Source organism: Cupressus sempervirens, chromosome 5 (genome assembly GCF_028749045.1).
Source record: "Cupressus sempervirens isolate cs-2001-9-10 chromosome 5, ASM2874904v1, whole genome shotgun sequence".
Lineage (NCBI taxonomy): Eukaryota > Viridiplantae > Streptophyta > Pinopsida > Cupressales > Cupressaceae > Cupressus > Cupressus sempervirens.
The window spans coordinates 872,827,945-872,846,346 of record NC_143122.1 but is presented as its reverse complement, the minus strand read 5'-3'; the positions used below and the strand labels follow the sequence as shown (position 1 = coordinate 872,846,346).

General features: G+C 35.9%; 1 protein-coding gene across 3 annotated transcripts in view; it reads right to left on the bottom strand.

Annotated features, from left to right (window-relative positions):
* Positions 1 to 10,385, bottom strand: part of LOC149558706 (GCN5-related N-acetyltransferase 5, chloroplastic-like) — a 51,271-nt gene extending 40,886 nt beyond the window's left edge. The window contains exons 1-3 of one of the 3 annotated variants that reach the window (XM_089832806.1): positions 9,587 to 10,382; positions 8,873 to 9,026; positions 3,347 to 4,087 (exon numbers count right to left, since the gene is read on the bottom strand). In XM_089832806.1, coding sequence (XP_089688932.1) covers positions 4,054 to 4,087; positions 8,873 to 9,026; positions 9,587 to 10,295 — 897 coding nt within the window. In that variant the 5' untranslated portion in view covers positions 10,296 to 10,382 and the 3' untranslated portion in view covers positions 3,347 to 4,053. Of the gene's footprint in view, positions 1 to 3,346; positions 4,088 to 8,872; positions 9,027 to 9,586 lie in introns of those variants that run through there. The other 2 variants (XM_089832805.1, XM_089832807.1) reach the window with 2 other exon arrangements.
* Positions 10,386 to 18,402: the final 8,017 nt, after the last annotated feature.

The following is an 18,402-nucleotide window of genomic DNA, read 5'->3' as shown; positions in this document are numbered from 1 at the left end:
GTTATGTAATCTTCCCAATCAAACGCATGCAATATTTTGTTATACTTATCTGATTTTCATCAATCCAAACTGCAAGTACACAGATAGATTACAGTTTTTAAACCCTTATTTTGATGATATCTTTAAACCATAAACCCCGGGAATATTTTTTTACCGATTTTTTTATAACTCACAGATGCAGTACGGCCTAGGACAGACATAAGCTGCTGCAAAATGTCAAAGTTGCTATGATTCTTTGGTTTGTTGCTGGGAACTGCCATAAATAACATGAATTTTCTTTGAAACTCTAGATGGTACGACAGCTGACTCAAGTTATATGCTGGCTACTTAAGTCTGATCTGCCCTCATAGCCCTTGCAAAACTGTTAAAATGTGCAGATAAATTCAAATTTGTCTTGGAAACATCAACAACATATTAAAATATGACTTTATCTCTATTTTTCTGACGAATCATAACTGAAATGATACAAACAGAAACTGATATGACTGATCTAGCATTGAAAATGACTAAATTTCCCTGCCAATGCGGCAGCACTCAGCCAGGTTTGACTGAAACAACTCAGATCGAGCTCCATATGATGCTTGCAAATCCAAGAATCTGAGGATCTAAATATAAATCCACATGTAGATTTCAACAATGAAATAATTATATTTGTTTGCAAAAAATACTGTAGCAAATTAAAACTATCTCCAAAATCTCCCCAAATCAGCACAGTTGTGATTCCCAAATGGAATCACCTAAAAATGGAAGCTTGAGTCGTCATTCTTATTGCCTTAAGGCTTAGATTGAACAAAGTGCTCAAATCTAAAAATCGGATGCCAAAAGATAGGATAAATGATTGAATTTCAAATGAAGATGGAAGTCTCCTTTTACAGTATTAAATAATGGGCCTTTAGACCAAATCCAAGCATTTTATATTACCTTTGATTATTGTATTTAGCATTTATAAAATGGATTTATTTTAATATTAGCATTTAAAAATTATTTATATTTATATTTTAGTCCTAGTATTTGAAAACACATTAATTGTAATTACAATAATATTATTAGGTTGCCTTATAGAAATTACTGGGCCCAAATTAAAATAAATAATTAGTTATTTTAATCTAAAAAGGGGAAATGACAGCAGATAAAAAAATTCTATTAGTTTTTGATAGTAGGCATAATTAGTTTCTCAGATATAAGCAGTTGCCCTTGGTAGTTGCTGACGGTTGGAAGTTCTCAACAACTGTTGGCAACTTAATATACTTCTATTGTATATGAAAAAGGGGACTGCATAACAGGAATGTTCCTTGAACTGAACTTACATAAGTGCATATGAATAAATACATAGGTATATATTCACGCAAATTTCTTTTGTGATTTTTTTATAGTTAATGGTCTTATCTTTTTCTATTTACTCAGTTATATTCAAGCCATAATGGAATAGGTAGTAAACATTTAGCACCATTGCTTACAAGAAGTTGGGTATAGTATGAAGTCAGGTAGGTGAAAATGGCAATATAAATGGGGTGACCAGCAGAGGAAATTGTACAATCTGACAAAGGAAGAGAAGAGAACGTTGCACAACATCTCATAAATTTGTGGGACATATTTGTCAAGGAGCACAGGAAGGAAGTTGTGAGGAGACAAATACCACAAGAAGCCATTTGGGATAACTTGCAACTAAACAAAGAAGAAGATCATCTCTTGAACCTACTTCCAAGACTCCTTGCAGAATATTTTTGTAATTTTACAAGATCTACATGCAGAAGAAGAATAAGAACAACATTGTCAGCAGACATTCCAACGCTACGAAGACAGGAATTGACAAGAAGATCACACTAACTGGAACTAATGCCCTTATATCTAAAGAGGGAAGGGAAAAGATTACAAGGCAGTCACAAACCATTAGAACAAAAAGTTAGACAGTCCCTAAGAATGAGGGAACAAAGGTAAGGAACGAGAAGATTGAAGGGAATAGTTGAAGAAACCAGCAGGCTTTTGACAGAAATCCCAAGTCCGTCCCAAGAACAATGTAAAAGCCAAAGTGTAAGTCGAAGTCCTAGTCAGGAAGATAAAAATACTTCATAATAAGAGAATATTCCAAGGTTGAGTGGAAATAAATAGCAAGGCACTTACCACTCCCTAATGAAGTGTGCACTCATCTTGTCAATCAATTCAAAAACTCATCAAAACATATATCAGCAAAGGAAGAAGAGTGGGAAGAAGGGTCCACAGAAAAAATGTCAAAAATATACATGAGAACATTTGATGCATTGAAGAATGATTTCTTAGTGAGTGCGCTTTTGGATTCAGCTATGTACACTTTATTTGCACCAACATTTGGGATCATACTCTATGATCCATCATTAGGAATCAAGATGAAAGAAAGCTGTACCAAATTCGTTACTTACAAAAGAGCTTAGAACTATTACTTACAAAGCCACTAGTCAGAATTTTTGAGCCTCAAGCTCAAGGACAAAGGGAGTAGAGGAAGGATATCAAGGCAGTTTATGAGTACAAAATGTTGAGGCAGGTTGTGTAGAGGAATCTTAGTGAAGGAGAGTAAAAAAGAAGCACTATAACATATGAATCAAAACTCCCAACAAGGTTCCAATCACAAAGGTTGCATTGGGGAATTAATATTGAGATTCCTGTTGATGTGAGTTTTGTTTCACTATAACATACAGAAATAAACACTTAATGTTTCGAGGTGAACCATCAAACACTCAATCCTCTCTTAATATAAGATCATCTCTCATGCTAAGCTTGCAAAAGTAAGATCATGAAATGACTTCAAGGTTCCTTAAGTATGGTTACTCTCTCAATGAAATAATGTGATGTGTTGGTACCCACTGGGGGACCTGCGTTATTCATTCAACGAACATCAACTGTTTGCACTTCTAAAGATTTAATTTGACAATGTACAATGAAATTATAGTTTCGATCTTTGAACATCCACTCCAACTTAAACTTACTTCTACTACTAATTCTAACTATGAATGCAAGGAATCATGGATGACTTGGACTCTACTAGATACGGTTTCATCAACGATTCCACCCACCTAGTGTAAGCTTCTAAGGAGTACTCAAATGGTTTTCATGTCAATATCTCCTCTTTGATCCCATCAAATGGATGCAAACTAAAGATTTATTATCAATTTATGTTAATTGATTTCAATGATTGACTTACCACACAATGCACTCCTACCATAAGCAAGAGGCTAGTGGTCCAGATTTGTCAAGTAAGTTTCCACAATCACTTTCATTCAACTCAATTACTTCAACATGAAAAGAAATCTACTCCAAGTGAAAGACTGACGAAGCCATGCAACATTCAAAGCAATATTAGCAATTCACCATGAAGAACAAACAATGAATATCCATAACTTCAAAAGCATCATAGCAACAATTTGATCAAGTCCTTCTCTTACCTAACCTACTCTAATCTCCTAGCTCTCTATTGACTAATGAATCTTACTTTCTAAGCTCTTACAAATGAGAACACCTTGGCCTTTTATAGTGGTTCCATTATAATAAAGGGCCAAGATTCAATTGGAGAACAAGGGCCAGGATTTAAGCCCACAACCCCTAATTAGTTTGTCAAATTTACAACCAATTATATGAGGGCACCAATTCATGGGCAAATGAGAAAATTACAATGATATGATAACCAATGAGAAAATTGGACATGTGGCATGATTAGATTGGTTGTGCTTGAAATTGGAATTTTCTGAGGAGACAATTTAGTGCCACCTCACAAACTATGCTTGGAGTCTTGGCTTGAGAAGATATTTGATACAACTACAAACGTGTCTTGCTCAATTGTTAGCAAGCAACTCTCAACAATTGAGATCTTCTCCATCCTTTAAAAATTCTCTAATGGCCTTGACTTGAATTTGTATTTAGGACTTATGATTTTGGTTTGACTTTGATCTATCTTGAGCTTCTCAATGATGCCCTCATGAGGTTGTATCCTTTTCAAGACAAACTTGGGTTCCACCTTGATCACTGAATCCGATTTGAAACTTTTCCTCTCATTTGCAATCCTTGAGCTTGAATTTTTAGCATTCATTTGAAGTTTCCATCTCCCAACTTCTCCTTACTGAATGATCACCTTGAAGACAAAAGAAAAGGAAGGCATTAAACTTCGTAAAACTAATGAGTACAACAGCAAGAAGAAATCTGCAAGCTCATGACATAATGCATTAACATGAAAGCAAAATGAAATAGAATTCTCCCCATCCACAATCAAACCTTTTTCCAGATTTGAGGATCCTTTCCTTGATCTAAAACAAAATAAAATCTATACAAATCTGGAAAATAAGCAGACTTCAATACACCACGCCCATATTTCCACTATTTCCTTTAAACCTTCAGTTCTAATTTTGTTAGAAGAAGATTGTGCTTGCTTGCAAGAAGTCACAGTCTTACTAAGAATTTACTGCCTTAATGATGAGAAGTTAAGTACTAAAGGCAGATGAGTATACTGGGTTTGGAAGGCCTGCAACTTTGATTAAATTTTCTGCTAAAGTAGGTGGGAGATTGTTGCTAAAATAGATGAAAGACTGCTGCTAATTCTGGGCAAGATTCATTGCCAAAAAGCAGAGGCAAATTGGATTTGTTTGATGTTAACAATTGAAATGCCCCTCACTTCCCCCCTTTATATAGGCATATGAGGTAATGAAAGGGACTGACCCCCTATAGGGTTGACCTGCCCTAAATAATGCTTTATTTTGTTTACATTTCAGGCCTCTCCAGGCTGACTTTGCACAAAAACAATTGAACCTGAAATGAAGTCTTTAAGGAAATCACCCAGCCTTGCAGGAAGAAGACTGGTTGGAAATTCCTTTGATACAGGAATCCCCGCTAGGCTTCTCTAGTCATAATTTTCAAACTTTTCAACTCATCATTTCCTTTCTACTCAAACTAGTTGCTTCTTTTGTCTAACCCCATTTGGTAATAGTTGCATTCAAAGGGGAGGGCGGGACTTTTAGGTGTTAGAGGAATGCTGATGGCAGAGATTCCTCAGACAGAGGAATACCCACCAGCTTGTTTTGGCTTCATGAATACCTTTTACTTTCAAAATGACAATAACCTTACTTCTTCAAATCCACATCTTGGCTTCACCAAATTCATCCATTTATCTTACTAACTTCATTTGTTGATGGGCTTCTCTTAGAGTAGGGGGTGGAAATTTCAGTCCTTTGAGGAATGGAGTGGCGAAAATTCCTCTAACAGAGGATTCTCTGCTAAGCATGTCTTGGCCTAATGATTACTTCTTCCCTTCAAAATTGCCCTCACATTGTCATCTTGCAGTCCCCAACCCCTATTTGAGATTAGATTCAGTTTAAAATGGAGGGGCGGAGATTTTGTCATGAGAGGAATTTATGGGCAGAAATTCCTTTCACAGAGGAATCTCTGCCAAAAACTTCTATCCCTTAGTTTCATCATAAAAAAGGTGTTCCTTACCTCACTTGCCCCATCACTTAATGAAATTTTACTCAATTTACTGCCTTGTGATTATTCGACCCTCAAACTTGATCCAATCCTGGCTCTAAAAGAAGGCAGAAATTTTAGGAAGAGAGGATGCTATGGGTGGAAATTCCTTTAACAGAGGAATCTCCGCCACTAATACAGCAGTGTACTTTGTCCTCGACAAAACATCTCATCCAACTTCCTCATTTCAACATTTTGATGCTGACTGTTTGCTCTCTTTTCTTATCACTTCAATTCCATCAAGATCAGCAACCTCGTGCTTAGGCAGATTTTTGAGATCCAAAGGAATTTTATGGGTGGAAATTTCTCTGACAAAGGAATCCTTGCCAACTCTCATACCCTTTTCACAAAGAAAGTCCATTTTCAGTTCAAGAGGTGATTTGTACAAATGTAAAGTTTAAGTTACATTTATTCCTTTCTTATACTTAAGTTTCATTTGTATAAATATTGTCAGGCTGTTTGAGATAGGTTTCAACTTCTTAGGAGTTATAATAAAGAATCTAGATTTTGGGAGTTCAAAAATTCTAGACCTCGCCAAATTTTAGGATTCAACATGCCTTTGGCAGTGTTACTTCCCATACTCTAGCTTAGCCTTCTAAGGTCAAATGAAGCTGGAACAAGGATTCTCTAATGATTCTAACTCACTTCATCCCAAATCCCTTGGTTTCAACTCTATATTCCTAACAAACTTAGCTCAATTCTTGCTCACACCCCAGACATAAATTACTTCCTAGGAGACACAAATTGCAGAAACTCACTTCCTTGGCTAGGAGACTTGAAATTACCAACTAAAACCACCTAAGACAACTACTATTGCTAAAGCAAAAAGAAGGGGTCCCCATTTGCAATGAGGCAATGGTGTGAAAACCTCACAACAACTACCCTTAGCAAGTTAAAACGTGCAGAGGATGAAACCCCCGAAATTCATAACTAACTGATTTGAGGATCTTATTCAATATTGAAAAACATGTGAAACCATATGGATAGCTAATGGCCAGGACAATAGATCTTACTTTTCAGCAACCTTGAGGGAAATAGCAATAGATTGATATACATACCTCGAAGCAACCTCTGAAGCTACATCGGACTAGTTAAGGAGAGCATAAAAAGAAAATTTCAAACATTTTCTGGAATGAGAATGAGATCGTAGTAGAAATCTACAATAAAAGTAGGGTAAGCATGAAAATGATAAGCTTAAATTCCTAGGCTCAAAGAACTCCTAGTGAAATTGGAAAATCAACCAGTCAATGGTTTAAAAAAGTGATGGTTCAGTGAAGGGCTACCTCCTTCACTACCATGTCCCCTCCATATTAGTACTATTATTGACATATTGATTAGTTCAATAATAACAATATTCAGTTTTTTAAAAGCAACAAATCTATTCTAGGCCCTCTTGGTCTGTTTTTATTACTAGGCTAATCTACGCCTTTTTAACTTCCACAAGTAGCTATAGAAGAGTGTTGGAGGTACATTTTGGGTATGTTTTTGGATTACTGTTTTTAGCTGTTGCGACGACTGAATTCAGTGCTCAGACAAGGACGGAAACCTCTATTCAAGAGTTTGTTGGGAGAGGACGAACTCCCTCCACCTGCATTTTCTGTCTATTACACAAAGCTGGGCTTCAAGGTTCACTGATTTTGTAGTCTGCCATTGTAGGCCTTACTATCATCCAATAAATCTGGTAAAAGGAACATTTATAGCCTGCCAAGTACACAAGATTGAGCACTACACCGAGCCCTACAACCTGCAGCAATCAGCATAGGGCTTATTGAAGGGTGGAAAATTGGATCTAGACTATTTTTTGTTGATCTCGGATACCCTACACTTAATTCCTGCCTACATTAACAAACTTGAAAGGTAGTCTGCAGTGCACATCAAGGCCAGAAGTTACTATTATTCCTGTACTCTTCATAAGAGTAAAATTTTATCAACCTGGGCACTGAATTAAGGGACAGCGGACCTCAAACCTAAAAAATAATCCAAAATGGAGAGAAGGCGGGAGTCATCCTTGCCTGAAGACTACAGCCAATCCTCAACTGGGCACTAGAAATATGATCCTAGTGCTGCTACCATCAACTGGATGGAAATGAAATCAGAAAGATTAACCATGAATTAAGAACTCCAAATAGTCCCTGGCAAAAAAATCAAGAGATCAAGACCTAGGTTTGGCACTGGAGGTTATCCAACTGCCTCCCAAAACCCGTTATAAACAGGCATTTTCAGGAACAGAAATCAGATCAGATCACCAATTCGTAACCAGCAACTGTAATTTTTTCCTAAGGATTAAGTTGTTTGAGCTCAAATCTGAATCATACATTTTGTCAGATTTGCAAGTGTGCATGTTCCTGTGTTTGAGAATCTCTTTTGGAACTAACTATTAATTTGAAACTAGTAAAGTTTATCACTGCATATTTCTTTTTGTAATTGTCTTGTGAAGATTGCATTCCTCTTTAGACTCTTTAGGGAAAAACATAAACCCTAGGAGCATAACAGTGGCTAAGGAAAAAGATGAAAGTAATGCCACCCTCGACCTATGTCAATGCTTCCAATCGAGCAGTGGATACAGAAAGGGAAGACAAAAACATCCTCCTGAGGGGAAAACAAGATAGAAGAATACTGGCACAACGGGCAACAGAAGTGATGCAAAAATAACAGATGTACTGGCATGACAAACATTTCCAAAGAATGAACTTCCAATCAAGACAGTTAAAATATAATGGCCATAATGTAATCAAGCCTGATAAGTTTAAGGTAAGGTGGCTAACGCCTCCTAAAATGAGAGAAGTGTTGGAGCATTATAATGTATAAACTGGTGTAACTTTTACGGAATTAAAATGTTTACTGAAGATTTTCAACAATCATAGGAATCAAATCATATTATGGGCTGGTGTAGAAAGGGAACTGGTGTTCATATTATTTGAAGATTCTCTTCTGCTGAGACGTTTTTGAACATAATTTCGAGCTGAGCTTATATTGCTTAGGTGCCACTCTTTCATGAAAACACTCTCTTTGGAAATATATTGATATGATCGAGGACATTGAAAAGGTTTTATGGCTCACAGCTAGGTTTGGTTAACATTGAATTCTTTGGGAAGTAAAAGGTGTGAGACTGCTTCAGTCGAGGACTTATAAGGAAGTATGAATGCTCAATGAGGAAGTGGTACTTGTCAAAGCTAACTTTAAGTGTTTCTATATAGCGGTAGAGTTACTAATAATGCCTATAGGGGCGCAGCCACTTGTAGCTTTTCTGTGAAGAGACTTTGGTTGTAACCCTATTGTTAGATAGGTCTCTCTGTTGTCCTGTTACGTAATAAACGATCCAATTCTTAAACGGAAAGAACTTTTAAAAGAAATTAGAGAACTGTGATCTTTAAAAGATTTCATATAGTACCTGCGAAGATCTCTACTCACTGCCATGTTGCAGAGATATGGAGAATCCTTTGGAGGAGCCGGTGTGGCTTGAAACTCAGAAACTCCCTTAGAATTGAAGGTAACCTCTGCAGTGCCCCCAAAGGTCCACTCTCCCTCTCTTTCCGAATACAGGCCTTAATATACACAAAGAAATATATAACGAATTAGAAACTCAAAAATAAAGAAAAATATAAAATGAAAAAAAAATGGGGCAAGACTGGAAATATATGCTTAGGAAATGAGAATCCATCTCTCTTCCTTGAAGCAAATATCTCAACCATTTTTCTTCAGTAAAAGTAATCTTAATAATATAAGAACTCTATAAATTTGTTTGATGTAGCTTTTCGAAAATTTTGTTCGTCTTTTATTTTTACGGACTGAAATTTTGAAGTCTATTATGACAACCCAGTAGTGTAAATATAAAGATTCCATTCCAAAAAGCAATTCTTAATCCAAACTTCAACTGCAAAAATAGACTCGAGATTTAAATCCCAGTGAAACATGATTATATATTATGACGTGATTAAATTATACAACAAACTAATATGAAAGTTCTAATCCAATAACGATGTTCAAATGCAAATCCCAAGAAAACATAATTAAATGCTAAAATTGAATTAAAATATAATTCATTGCACTCTTTCAATTGAAATGAAGGAATTCTAATTATACGAATAACTGTATCATAGCCTACCTATAAGTGTGACAACATGAGGAATACGAGCCGTCCTCTCCCTCATATACTCCCTGATTGAAAACTTCAACAAAGGCCTATATTTCAGAGGTCTCCACACAATTTCTGCTAAGCAATCTGTCAGAAGTTCTGATGTATCCTCCAAGTGTTCATTACCCATAGCTTTAATTACCAAACAACCATGATCAAACCTATGCTCGTAAACAAAATTTTCCAAATATTTCAACTGTTCTAGCTCTTCATCGTCTAGCAACTCTTTGTCCTCCTTGAGCTTGACTGAATCAAAGCTGGATGAACTCAATGCTTTTCCAATTACTTCGTTGAATGATGGAACCTTTTCAGTATTATTCTCAGACGAGCTTCGTATTCCTTCGTTTAACGCATACCCATTTCCAATTTCAATGCAAGCTGTACCGTTTTCATCAGAACTACTGCAGCTGTTGAAGTGTAATCTGGTTCTGTTGCTGCTTTTGAGGACCCCATTTTTCAAGATATTCGCCCGCAATTTAGCGCCAGCAACAACAAAGGAATGTGCATGGGAAGTCAGTCCAAAGCAACAATCTGAGAACATCGTGAAGGCGAATGTAGCTGAAGGATGTGAATTAACTTTTAGGGAGCTCATCATCGAAATTACTGGGGGAAATGAGGGGCGGAAGTTCTCCCCCTTCTTCTTGTCTAGAGGAAGCGCTATTTCATCTTGTTTGAGCATGGGCAATTTCAAGCTTCTCTAATCCTTTCGAAGGTTGAATAGTACATACCCTGCACTTCTACCACCCTCTTTTACTCGCTGTTTTAAAGATACCCTTGTAGTGTACGAACTTGATTAATATTAATACTTCCATTTGCACCAAAGAGAGGTGCGAAACTCATGCCCAAAGTAATATACAGGGTAACGACCCACTATCAGATTTGTTTTGTTTTGTTTTGTTTTATTAAATAATAATTTATGAATAGACTTTTCTTATTATTTAATTATTAAAGATACATATTCATAAAAATAGGGTTCGCAAGTTCACTCGGTCAGTACGCAATAGAGCAGTAGATAAGACAACTATTCATCAAAAAAGAGTTTAGGCTAATTTTGTGCATCTACAACTTTAAATTCAAAAATCAAAATTTTTCAATTTTTTCGATGAACTTCTGTAGGTGAGGAAAGAGCTTAAAGCTAATCTTTCGATTTTCTCGCATTTACAGAGCTCTTTGTAGAATTCGTAGAGTGTCATTTTAAGACGTTTGCCCAATAACTGTCACTAAGATTCCCCTAATAGTCGTTATAGTACTTTTGGACATATGAACAATTCACAAATCAAGAAAATGAAAAAAATAAAAATGATGATTGGTGTTCATGGTGATTTGTTTTGACTTGTTTGTGTGCATGTACCGAGGGTTTTTTGGGTGGTTATTGGGGGGAAAGGTAACAGTTAGTGTGGTGGCATTGCGTTGTAATGTCCCCATCTTTTTAGCAACTCAGTGGAGTTTTTAGCCTTTATGTTCTTCGAAGGCTAAGTGGAGAAATAAAGAGAAATTGATTAAATTAATTTCTTATAAAGTTATTAAATAAATTAAAATTAAAAGGTGACTTTATATTTAACTAATTTAATTTTCTAGAATCACAATTAATTATTGTATTGTAAGGGAGAAGCTTCTAGAGAGTGCATTAATTATTGGAAAGGGGGGAGCCTCTAGTAATTTAATTTTCTGGAAGCATAATTAATTATTGTATTGCAAGGGAGAAGCTTCTAGAGAGTGCATTAATTATTGGAAAAGCGGAAACTTCTAGAGAATGCAATTAAATAATATGTTATTTCTTTCTAGAAGGATGAAGGAAAATAATAAATAGAAGGGATAGCTTCATTGTTCATCATCCAATTATTATGAATTGCATTTGATAAGAACTTGGGAGAAGAAACCAAGGTTTCTAATTTCATTCAACCATTGGAGAACGTCAACTCTTCAGCGTTTCAACCATTTGAGGTGGTGAAATATCCACTAAATTTGTTATTTGGGAGAGCTTCATTTTGGAGTTCTATTTGTGCTTAAATTAGAGAATAGATTTTGGCTGCTACAGTACGCATGCATGATGTTGTGCTATAGTATTTATGTTTGATTCATTTCCATTATTTGGCATCACTATTATCAGGTTCCTCTTGCAACTATTAGTAGTTAGCATTGTAATTTTTAGACATATGATTTTGCTATGATAATTCAGAATCAAATTTTGGCATTATTGTAGTCATTATTGCAAGCCCATAAGAATGAATTCAATAATGGAGATACATGTTGCATGCCATTTGTTTGACGAAATGTCCATCTAATAGCATATATGATTAGCATAATAGTTGTATGTCAATTGTTTGTCAAAATGTCAGTTGATTGTAGGTATGCATTCAATATCTAGTTTCCATGTATATGCATTGAAAATACCAAAAGAACTACACTTGCATATTAGTTCATTGGAAGAGGCATTGTAATATCATTCTAAATTTCTTAGCTTAGAGAAGTAGTATACAAGTGTTGACAATACTCCTTGAGCTAAATTCGGTTAGTTTGGGCAAGGGATATTACATTGGTATTAGAGTTTGCTTGCAAAGTGTTTGACAAAATGTCAAACAATTGAATTAGTAAAGAATTTGGTATTTGTTGAAGTTATAACTAGTTCGGTTATTAAATTGATATCAGAGCTTGCTTGCAAAGTGTTTGACAAAAATGTCAAACAATTGAATTAGTAAAGAATTTGGTATTTGTCGAAGTTATAATCGGTTGGGGTTACTACATTGGTATCATAGCGATTTCCTGTCATCCTGTAGGGTAGGAAAATGTTAATTATTATCAGATTTGCTATTGCATTTGGAGCAACCAACACTTCAACATTTTCTAGCCATGGATAGACATAGGAGGACTGACAGTTCTAGAAGTCGGTTGAGTAATGAGAAAGTTAGCGTGAAGATGAATGCTTTGCAAGAGAGTATGGAGAAACTTAAGTTTCATCGATAGAGATTGAGGGAGAGCTTATCAAATCCAAAGACAATTGAAAGGGCAGCAATGTGTATGGTTTCTGCCTTTAGAAGGCCAACATCGAGGTTGCATGGAAGGAAGCTTGAGTTTTCTCCGACAGGAGTCCCTAATGCAGATGTACCTATGTTTGGTATGACACCTACTAGTCCTATTTGTAGTGTTGATGATGGACTTAGCATCACCAAGCTTCAACAGGTTAATGCTCCTAGAGCTGTCGTTATAGTTAGTGCAAAGACAGTTGATGCAGTTGTTACCACTGATACTTTCGGCTCTCTCAAGGATAGGATTATTATTGAAGATTTGTATGTGAGATCTCAAGGTGTTGCTATAGTGTTGGAGGCAGTTGCTTCCTCAGGTGGGATAGAGGCATGTATAGAGTCACTCAGCTATGATGTTGGTGATGTGGGTGTTTCAGCAGAGTCGGTAGATATGGGTTTATGCTCTAGTATTATTGATTCACAACTTGGTGTTGAGTCATGTGTGCAGAGTCAGGAGTCCATGATTGAGGCTTTGTCAAGAGATGTCAATGCAGTTAGTATGGACACATTTGATGATCCATTTGATGATGCTATGAGATGTACTGGGTATGACACCCCTTATTTGATATTGGGTGATGACTCTGAGGAGGTTTTGGATGGGTCCCAAGATCGATGCTTATAGGATCTTACTATTGAGGTGGAAGTTGAGACATGCGACGAGATTGATACGAAAAGGGTTTCCATTTCTTTGGATAAGGAGTTGGTTGAGATACATGGAAGTTGTATGCCAGATGCAGAATTGTACAAGGAAGATAACACATGTATGAGAAATCTTGTGGTGGAGAGGCTCGATTCAATCTCCTATCTCAGTGTAGTTAGTGAGATGGAGAGCTTGCATAGGAGTCAGGGATTACAGAGGTATCACGTGACTTGTTAGCTAAAGGTGAGCGATAGTAATATTTCTTTAGCTCTTGAGCATTATGAAAATATCTGTCAGATGTTAGCTACATCTAGTTGGGGTGCTCCTATGTTTGATGAGCATGGTGATAATACTCTTTCTCTAGCAGAGGTTCATGCGCTTCGAGAGGCTGTTAGGATCTTGAAGCATAGTTACTCTTAGTTAGTTGCTGATAGGGATTACCTTCTAGAGTGGGGTAGAACCTATTATGAGATGTTGTTAGGAAAAGAGGAGGAGGTGGTTGAGCTCACCCAGGAGCTTGATGTGATGGTGGACTCTCTCTCTCCAATATACTCAATTGGTTCTTTGGGAGTCATAGTCACAGTTGGATAAGGTTACCATAGAGTTAGAATGAGTAAAGTCGACACCAGCCCCAGATCTTATTTAATTGCATATTGTGTTGGTGGTGAGTTTGCTTCTACAGTTGAGGATGAGGGATGTGATGATGTGACAAACACATTCATCCAGGATATGAGTGTAGTATGTATAGAGGAGGTGAGAGCATCAGTGGAGATGAGATCTCATGGCGGTTTGTTTCCTTCTATTGGAAGTGAATCTATTTCTTCTTTTCATACAACTGGTAGCATTGTATAGTTGGCATTGTCACATTTTAAGAGGGATCAACTATGGATTGCAGGGGAGCAGATTGATACGTCCACATATAATTTCTACTGTACTTAGTCATTCATGGAGTATTTGCTTGAGAGCTTGGATTTGTTGGAGGTTTCATACAGTATATTTGAGGGAACTCTCATTTGAGGCTCTCATGCTATATGATGATTGGTGAAAAAGATTGTAGAGACCTTGGCTACAATGCTTCCCAATAGGGATTTTGTGGTTGAGAGGGTTGCTCAGGATCTTGCCCAACCAATAGTTCAGAGTTAGAAAGTGGAGCCATCTTCTAATTCCCAGTTTGATGATGATAAGATCAAGATTTTTTATCAAGATTACACTATGAGGAGTGCTCATCACTTTTCTTTTGACCCACAGCTAGAGTACCTGGTTTTTAGTGTTATGGATGGTGATAGAAGGTTTGGCATTCATTATGCCCGTAGAGGGCATACTTCTCTGTCAAGGGTTGAAGTTTTGAGATAAAAAGGTATTGTGAAATAGTTGGATGTGCTAGTGAATGAGATGAATCAAAATCACAAACGGATGACCCATCTAATTTTGAATCTAAAATTTGAGCAAAGTGTGATATCATTTTTTCAAAGAGTGAAATGTGATGACATAGTTGTGGCTTCATATTTGCAGAACATTTATGATAAGGTACTCCATGAGTTGGGCACAATTAAGGTGGAAGGTGATAAGAGTTCATGTCAGGTTAAGTCAGATGATACAGTTGTTGGCATGAGTTCCCCAAATCATGTATTTGATGGTGAGGCAACAATAGTGGAAGTAGGAGCATGCGATGATGATTTCATATCAATAGCCACTTCTGTGTTAGTTGAACCATCTAATGAGGAGTTTAGTAGTATGCATGCAGTTGTAGATGCGTGCTCTAATGATAGTGCACTTGTTATTGTTGATGACGTGAGTGATATAGTGATAGAGTCATGTTATACTATCGATCAAAAAAGTGTTGATGTTCACTTCTTGGGTAGTACTATGTTCAACATGGATGCAACATTGTCTTATAAAAATCTAATGTTTGATATTGATGTTGATCACTCACTTGAGTGGAGTTGGGCTCAGTTTTCACCATCTACAAAGATTTAGTTTTGTGTTGTAGTAGTTGGTAATGTTTCAATGTCCATATATTTTGATGTGGCTACACCTATTGTTGATACAATTGGCATAAGTGCATATGGTTCATCTATTGCTACATCTTTTTCAATGCATGTTGGTGATGATCAGGATTTTTGTCCAATATATCTTATGTGGGTGGATACAAGGAAGAAGAGGTTTCATAGATCTTCTATGGAGTTGTCTTCTGGTAACATTTTGACTTATGCATCATCAATACAAGTTTTGGGTGCTAGGCTATAGGACATGCGGTTGGTCCTGATGATGTTGGTTTGTAGTTGGTTTAATGTCCACAGGGATGTCACATACTACTTCATTTGGGATCTAGGTGGAGGTTGGAGTTCATTGTGTTGCTTGATTTCTTGAGGACAAACAATTTTAGGGAGGGCGGGCTGTAATGTCCCTATCTTTTTAGCAACTTAGTGGAGTTTTTAGCCTTTACGTTCTCCGAAGGCTAAGTGGAGAAATAAGGAGAAATTGATTAAATTAATTTCTTATAAAGTCATTAAATAAATTAAAATTAAAAGGTGACTTTATATTAAATTAATTTAATTTTCTAGAAGTATAATTTATTATTATATTGCAAGGGAGAAACTTCTAGAGAGTGCATTAATTATTGGAAAGGGGGAACCCTCTAGTAATTAATTTTCTAGAAGCACAATTAATTATTGTATGGCGAGGGACAAGCTTCTAGAGAGTGCATTAATTATTGGAAAGGGGGAAGCCTATAGTAATTTAATTTTTTAGAAGCACAATTAATTATTATATTGCAAGGGAGAAGCTTCTAGAGGGTGCATTAATTATTGGAAGGGGGAAGTTTCTAGTAATTTAATTTTCTAGAAACACAATTAATTATTGTATTGCAAGGGAGAAGCTTCTAGAGAGTGCATTAATTATTGGAAAGGGGGAAACTTCTAGAGAATGCAATTAAATAATATTTTATTTCTTTCTAGAAGGGTGAAAGAAAAGAATAAGTAGAGGGGAGAGCTTCATTGTTTATCATTTGATTATTGTGAATTGCATTTGATAAGAACTTGGGAGAAAAAACTAAGGTTTCTAATTTTAGGCAGCCATTGGAGAATGTCAACTCTTCAGTGTTGAAACCATTTGAGGTGGTGGAATATCCACTAAATTTGGTATTCAAGAGAGTTTCACTCTGGAGTTCTATTTGTGCTTAAATTGGAGAATAGATTTTGGTTGCTATAGTACGCATGCACGATGTCGCACTACAGTATTTATATTTGATTCATTTCCATTATTGGACATTGTTGGAGTTCTTTTTAGTAAGGAACATATTAGGTGGGTTTAAACCTAATACCAGGAAGCATAAGATAGGGACAAGCCTAAGGATGAGCTAAATCTTAAATTTAGCAAGGCTATATCTTAGTTCTGGACCAACATTAACAAAGTTAGCAAAACTCACTTCACTTTAGGCTCTACAGGGCCAAGGTGAGCACACCTTAGCGATCTATCTTGCTAACTTGATACTATTTTCTTAAAAGATTGTTCCCTATAGCAAAAATGGTCAACATTCTTCTATGATTTGCCAATAAACCTCTTGAGCATAGTAGCTAACTTATGACCAAAAAGTAGATGCAAATAAGTAATGACCAGCACTTTCATCTCTTGATACATGAAATGGTAAATTGCTTTGTTATTGCAAATATTATACAATTAAGTGAATCATTAGTATATTCTTGAACTTTCAAATGGACTAGTGTCTTATCCAATGGGATATAGAGTCAAAGATGAGCATATTTGGACCTTTTTAATCAACTTGTGATTAAAACTGTCAACATTTAACTTCAAGTCTCATTCTTGTCATATCCCTTTCATAAACCCTAAAGCTTATCCATTATAGAAATCATTTATCTGACTCTTTGAATTAGCAACAAATCAATAAGAGATATACAATCTGTGTAAATTGAATTAAACTGAATGAAACTTGTTCTTATTAGTTCGAAGATTATGAATTTGTGAGAAAGGAGACAAAACTCAAATATAATGATAATTAATAGAAATCCTTCTTCTTAAGATTTTTATGATGCTAAAAAAAACTCATAATATAACTCAAAGACAAGCCATGGGAAACAAATGTTCACTTTTTGTATTCAAGTATACAATAACTAAACTCATTCACATAACCACAAAATATCTAAACATACTACAAAATAATACATGACAAAGAGAAAAATCTATAGATAACCGACCTCTACTCTCCATCTTGGAAATCCATATATAGGATTGCAACAAGCTACAGATGAGAGGAGGACACATGTCAAAATAAGAATGGATACAAAAAACTTTGGAAGATGGGAACAAAAAGGTATATAGAACATTCCTCCAAAATATCGATCAACAAAAGAAAAGTAGTTGAGATAGTAAAGGAACATTTATATCATGCTTTTGATTTTTCTCCATATTGTCCTTCACTTGTCCTTTATGAGATATATCTCAACTATCTCCTACCAACAGAGCTTTAATCTCTTCTACTGCCTCCCAAACATAAATTTCCCTTTTTGTGGGCCACTCTGTAGTTTTGACCTCTTGTAAGTCTTGAGTTGCTTTGGTCCACTTGGCATCCATAACTTCTTTCAATTCAACAATAAATTTATTCAAATTTGTTTCTGCCTTAAAAAGGGAATCAATTAAGTTATAATATGGGATATCAGAAGTATCTTCAAAAATTGACACTGTAGCCTCCTGAGTTAAAATGGCACCAAAGGAATTGGACCATTCTTGCCAATCTATGATTGTGCTAGCAACATCCAAAATTGATGGTATACAGGGCTATATTCCCTGAGATAAAAGCTTTAACTTTCCTTGTATAATTTGTAACTTTCCAGTGAAGAAACCAATCAACTCTTTGAAAATTTCCAAAGCCTACTTCACTATAATTATTTTCGATTAGGCAAATTGGCTTTTTTTCCATTAGTACAATGAGCCTCTCAAAAAATTGTATGTATAGGACCCAAAGATTAAATGTGGGTGATAGCCATGATAGTGCCTCATTGCAAAATTGCTTAGCACTTTGTAAAGCAATGTAAAAATTATGAGCCTATTGTGAAATATTTTTTAAAATTTCAATCCTATGGCTCATCAAACTTCTAAGGACAACT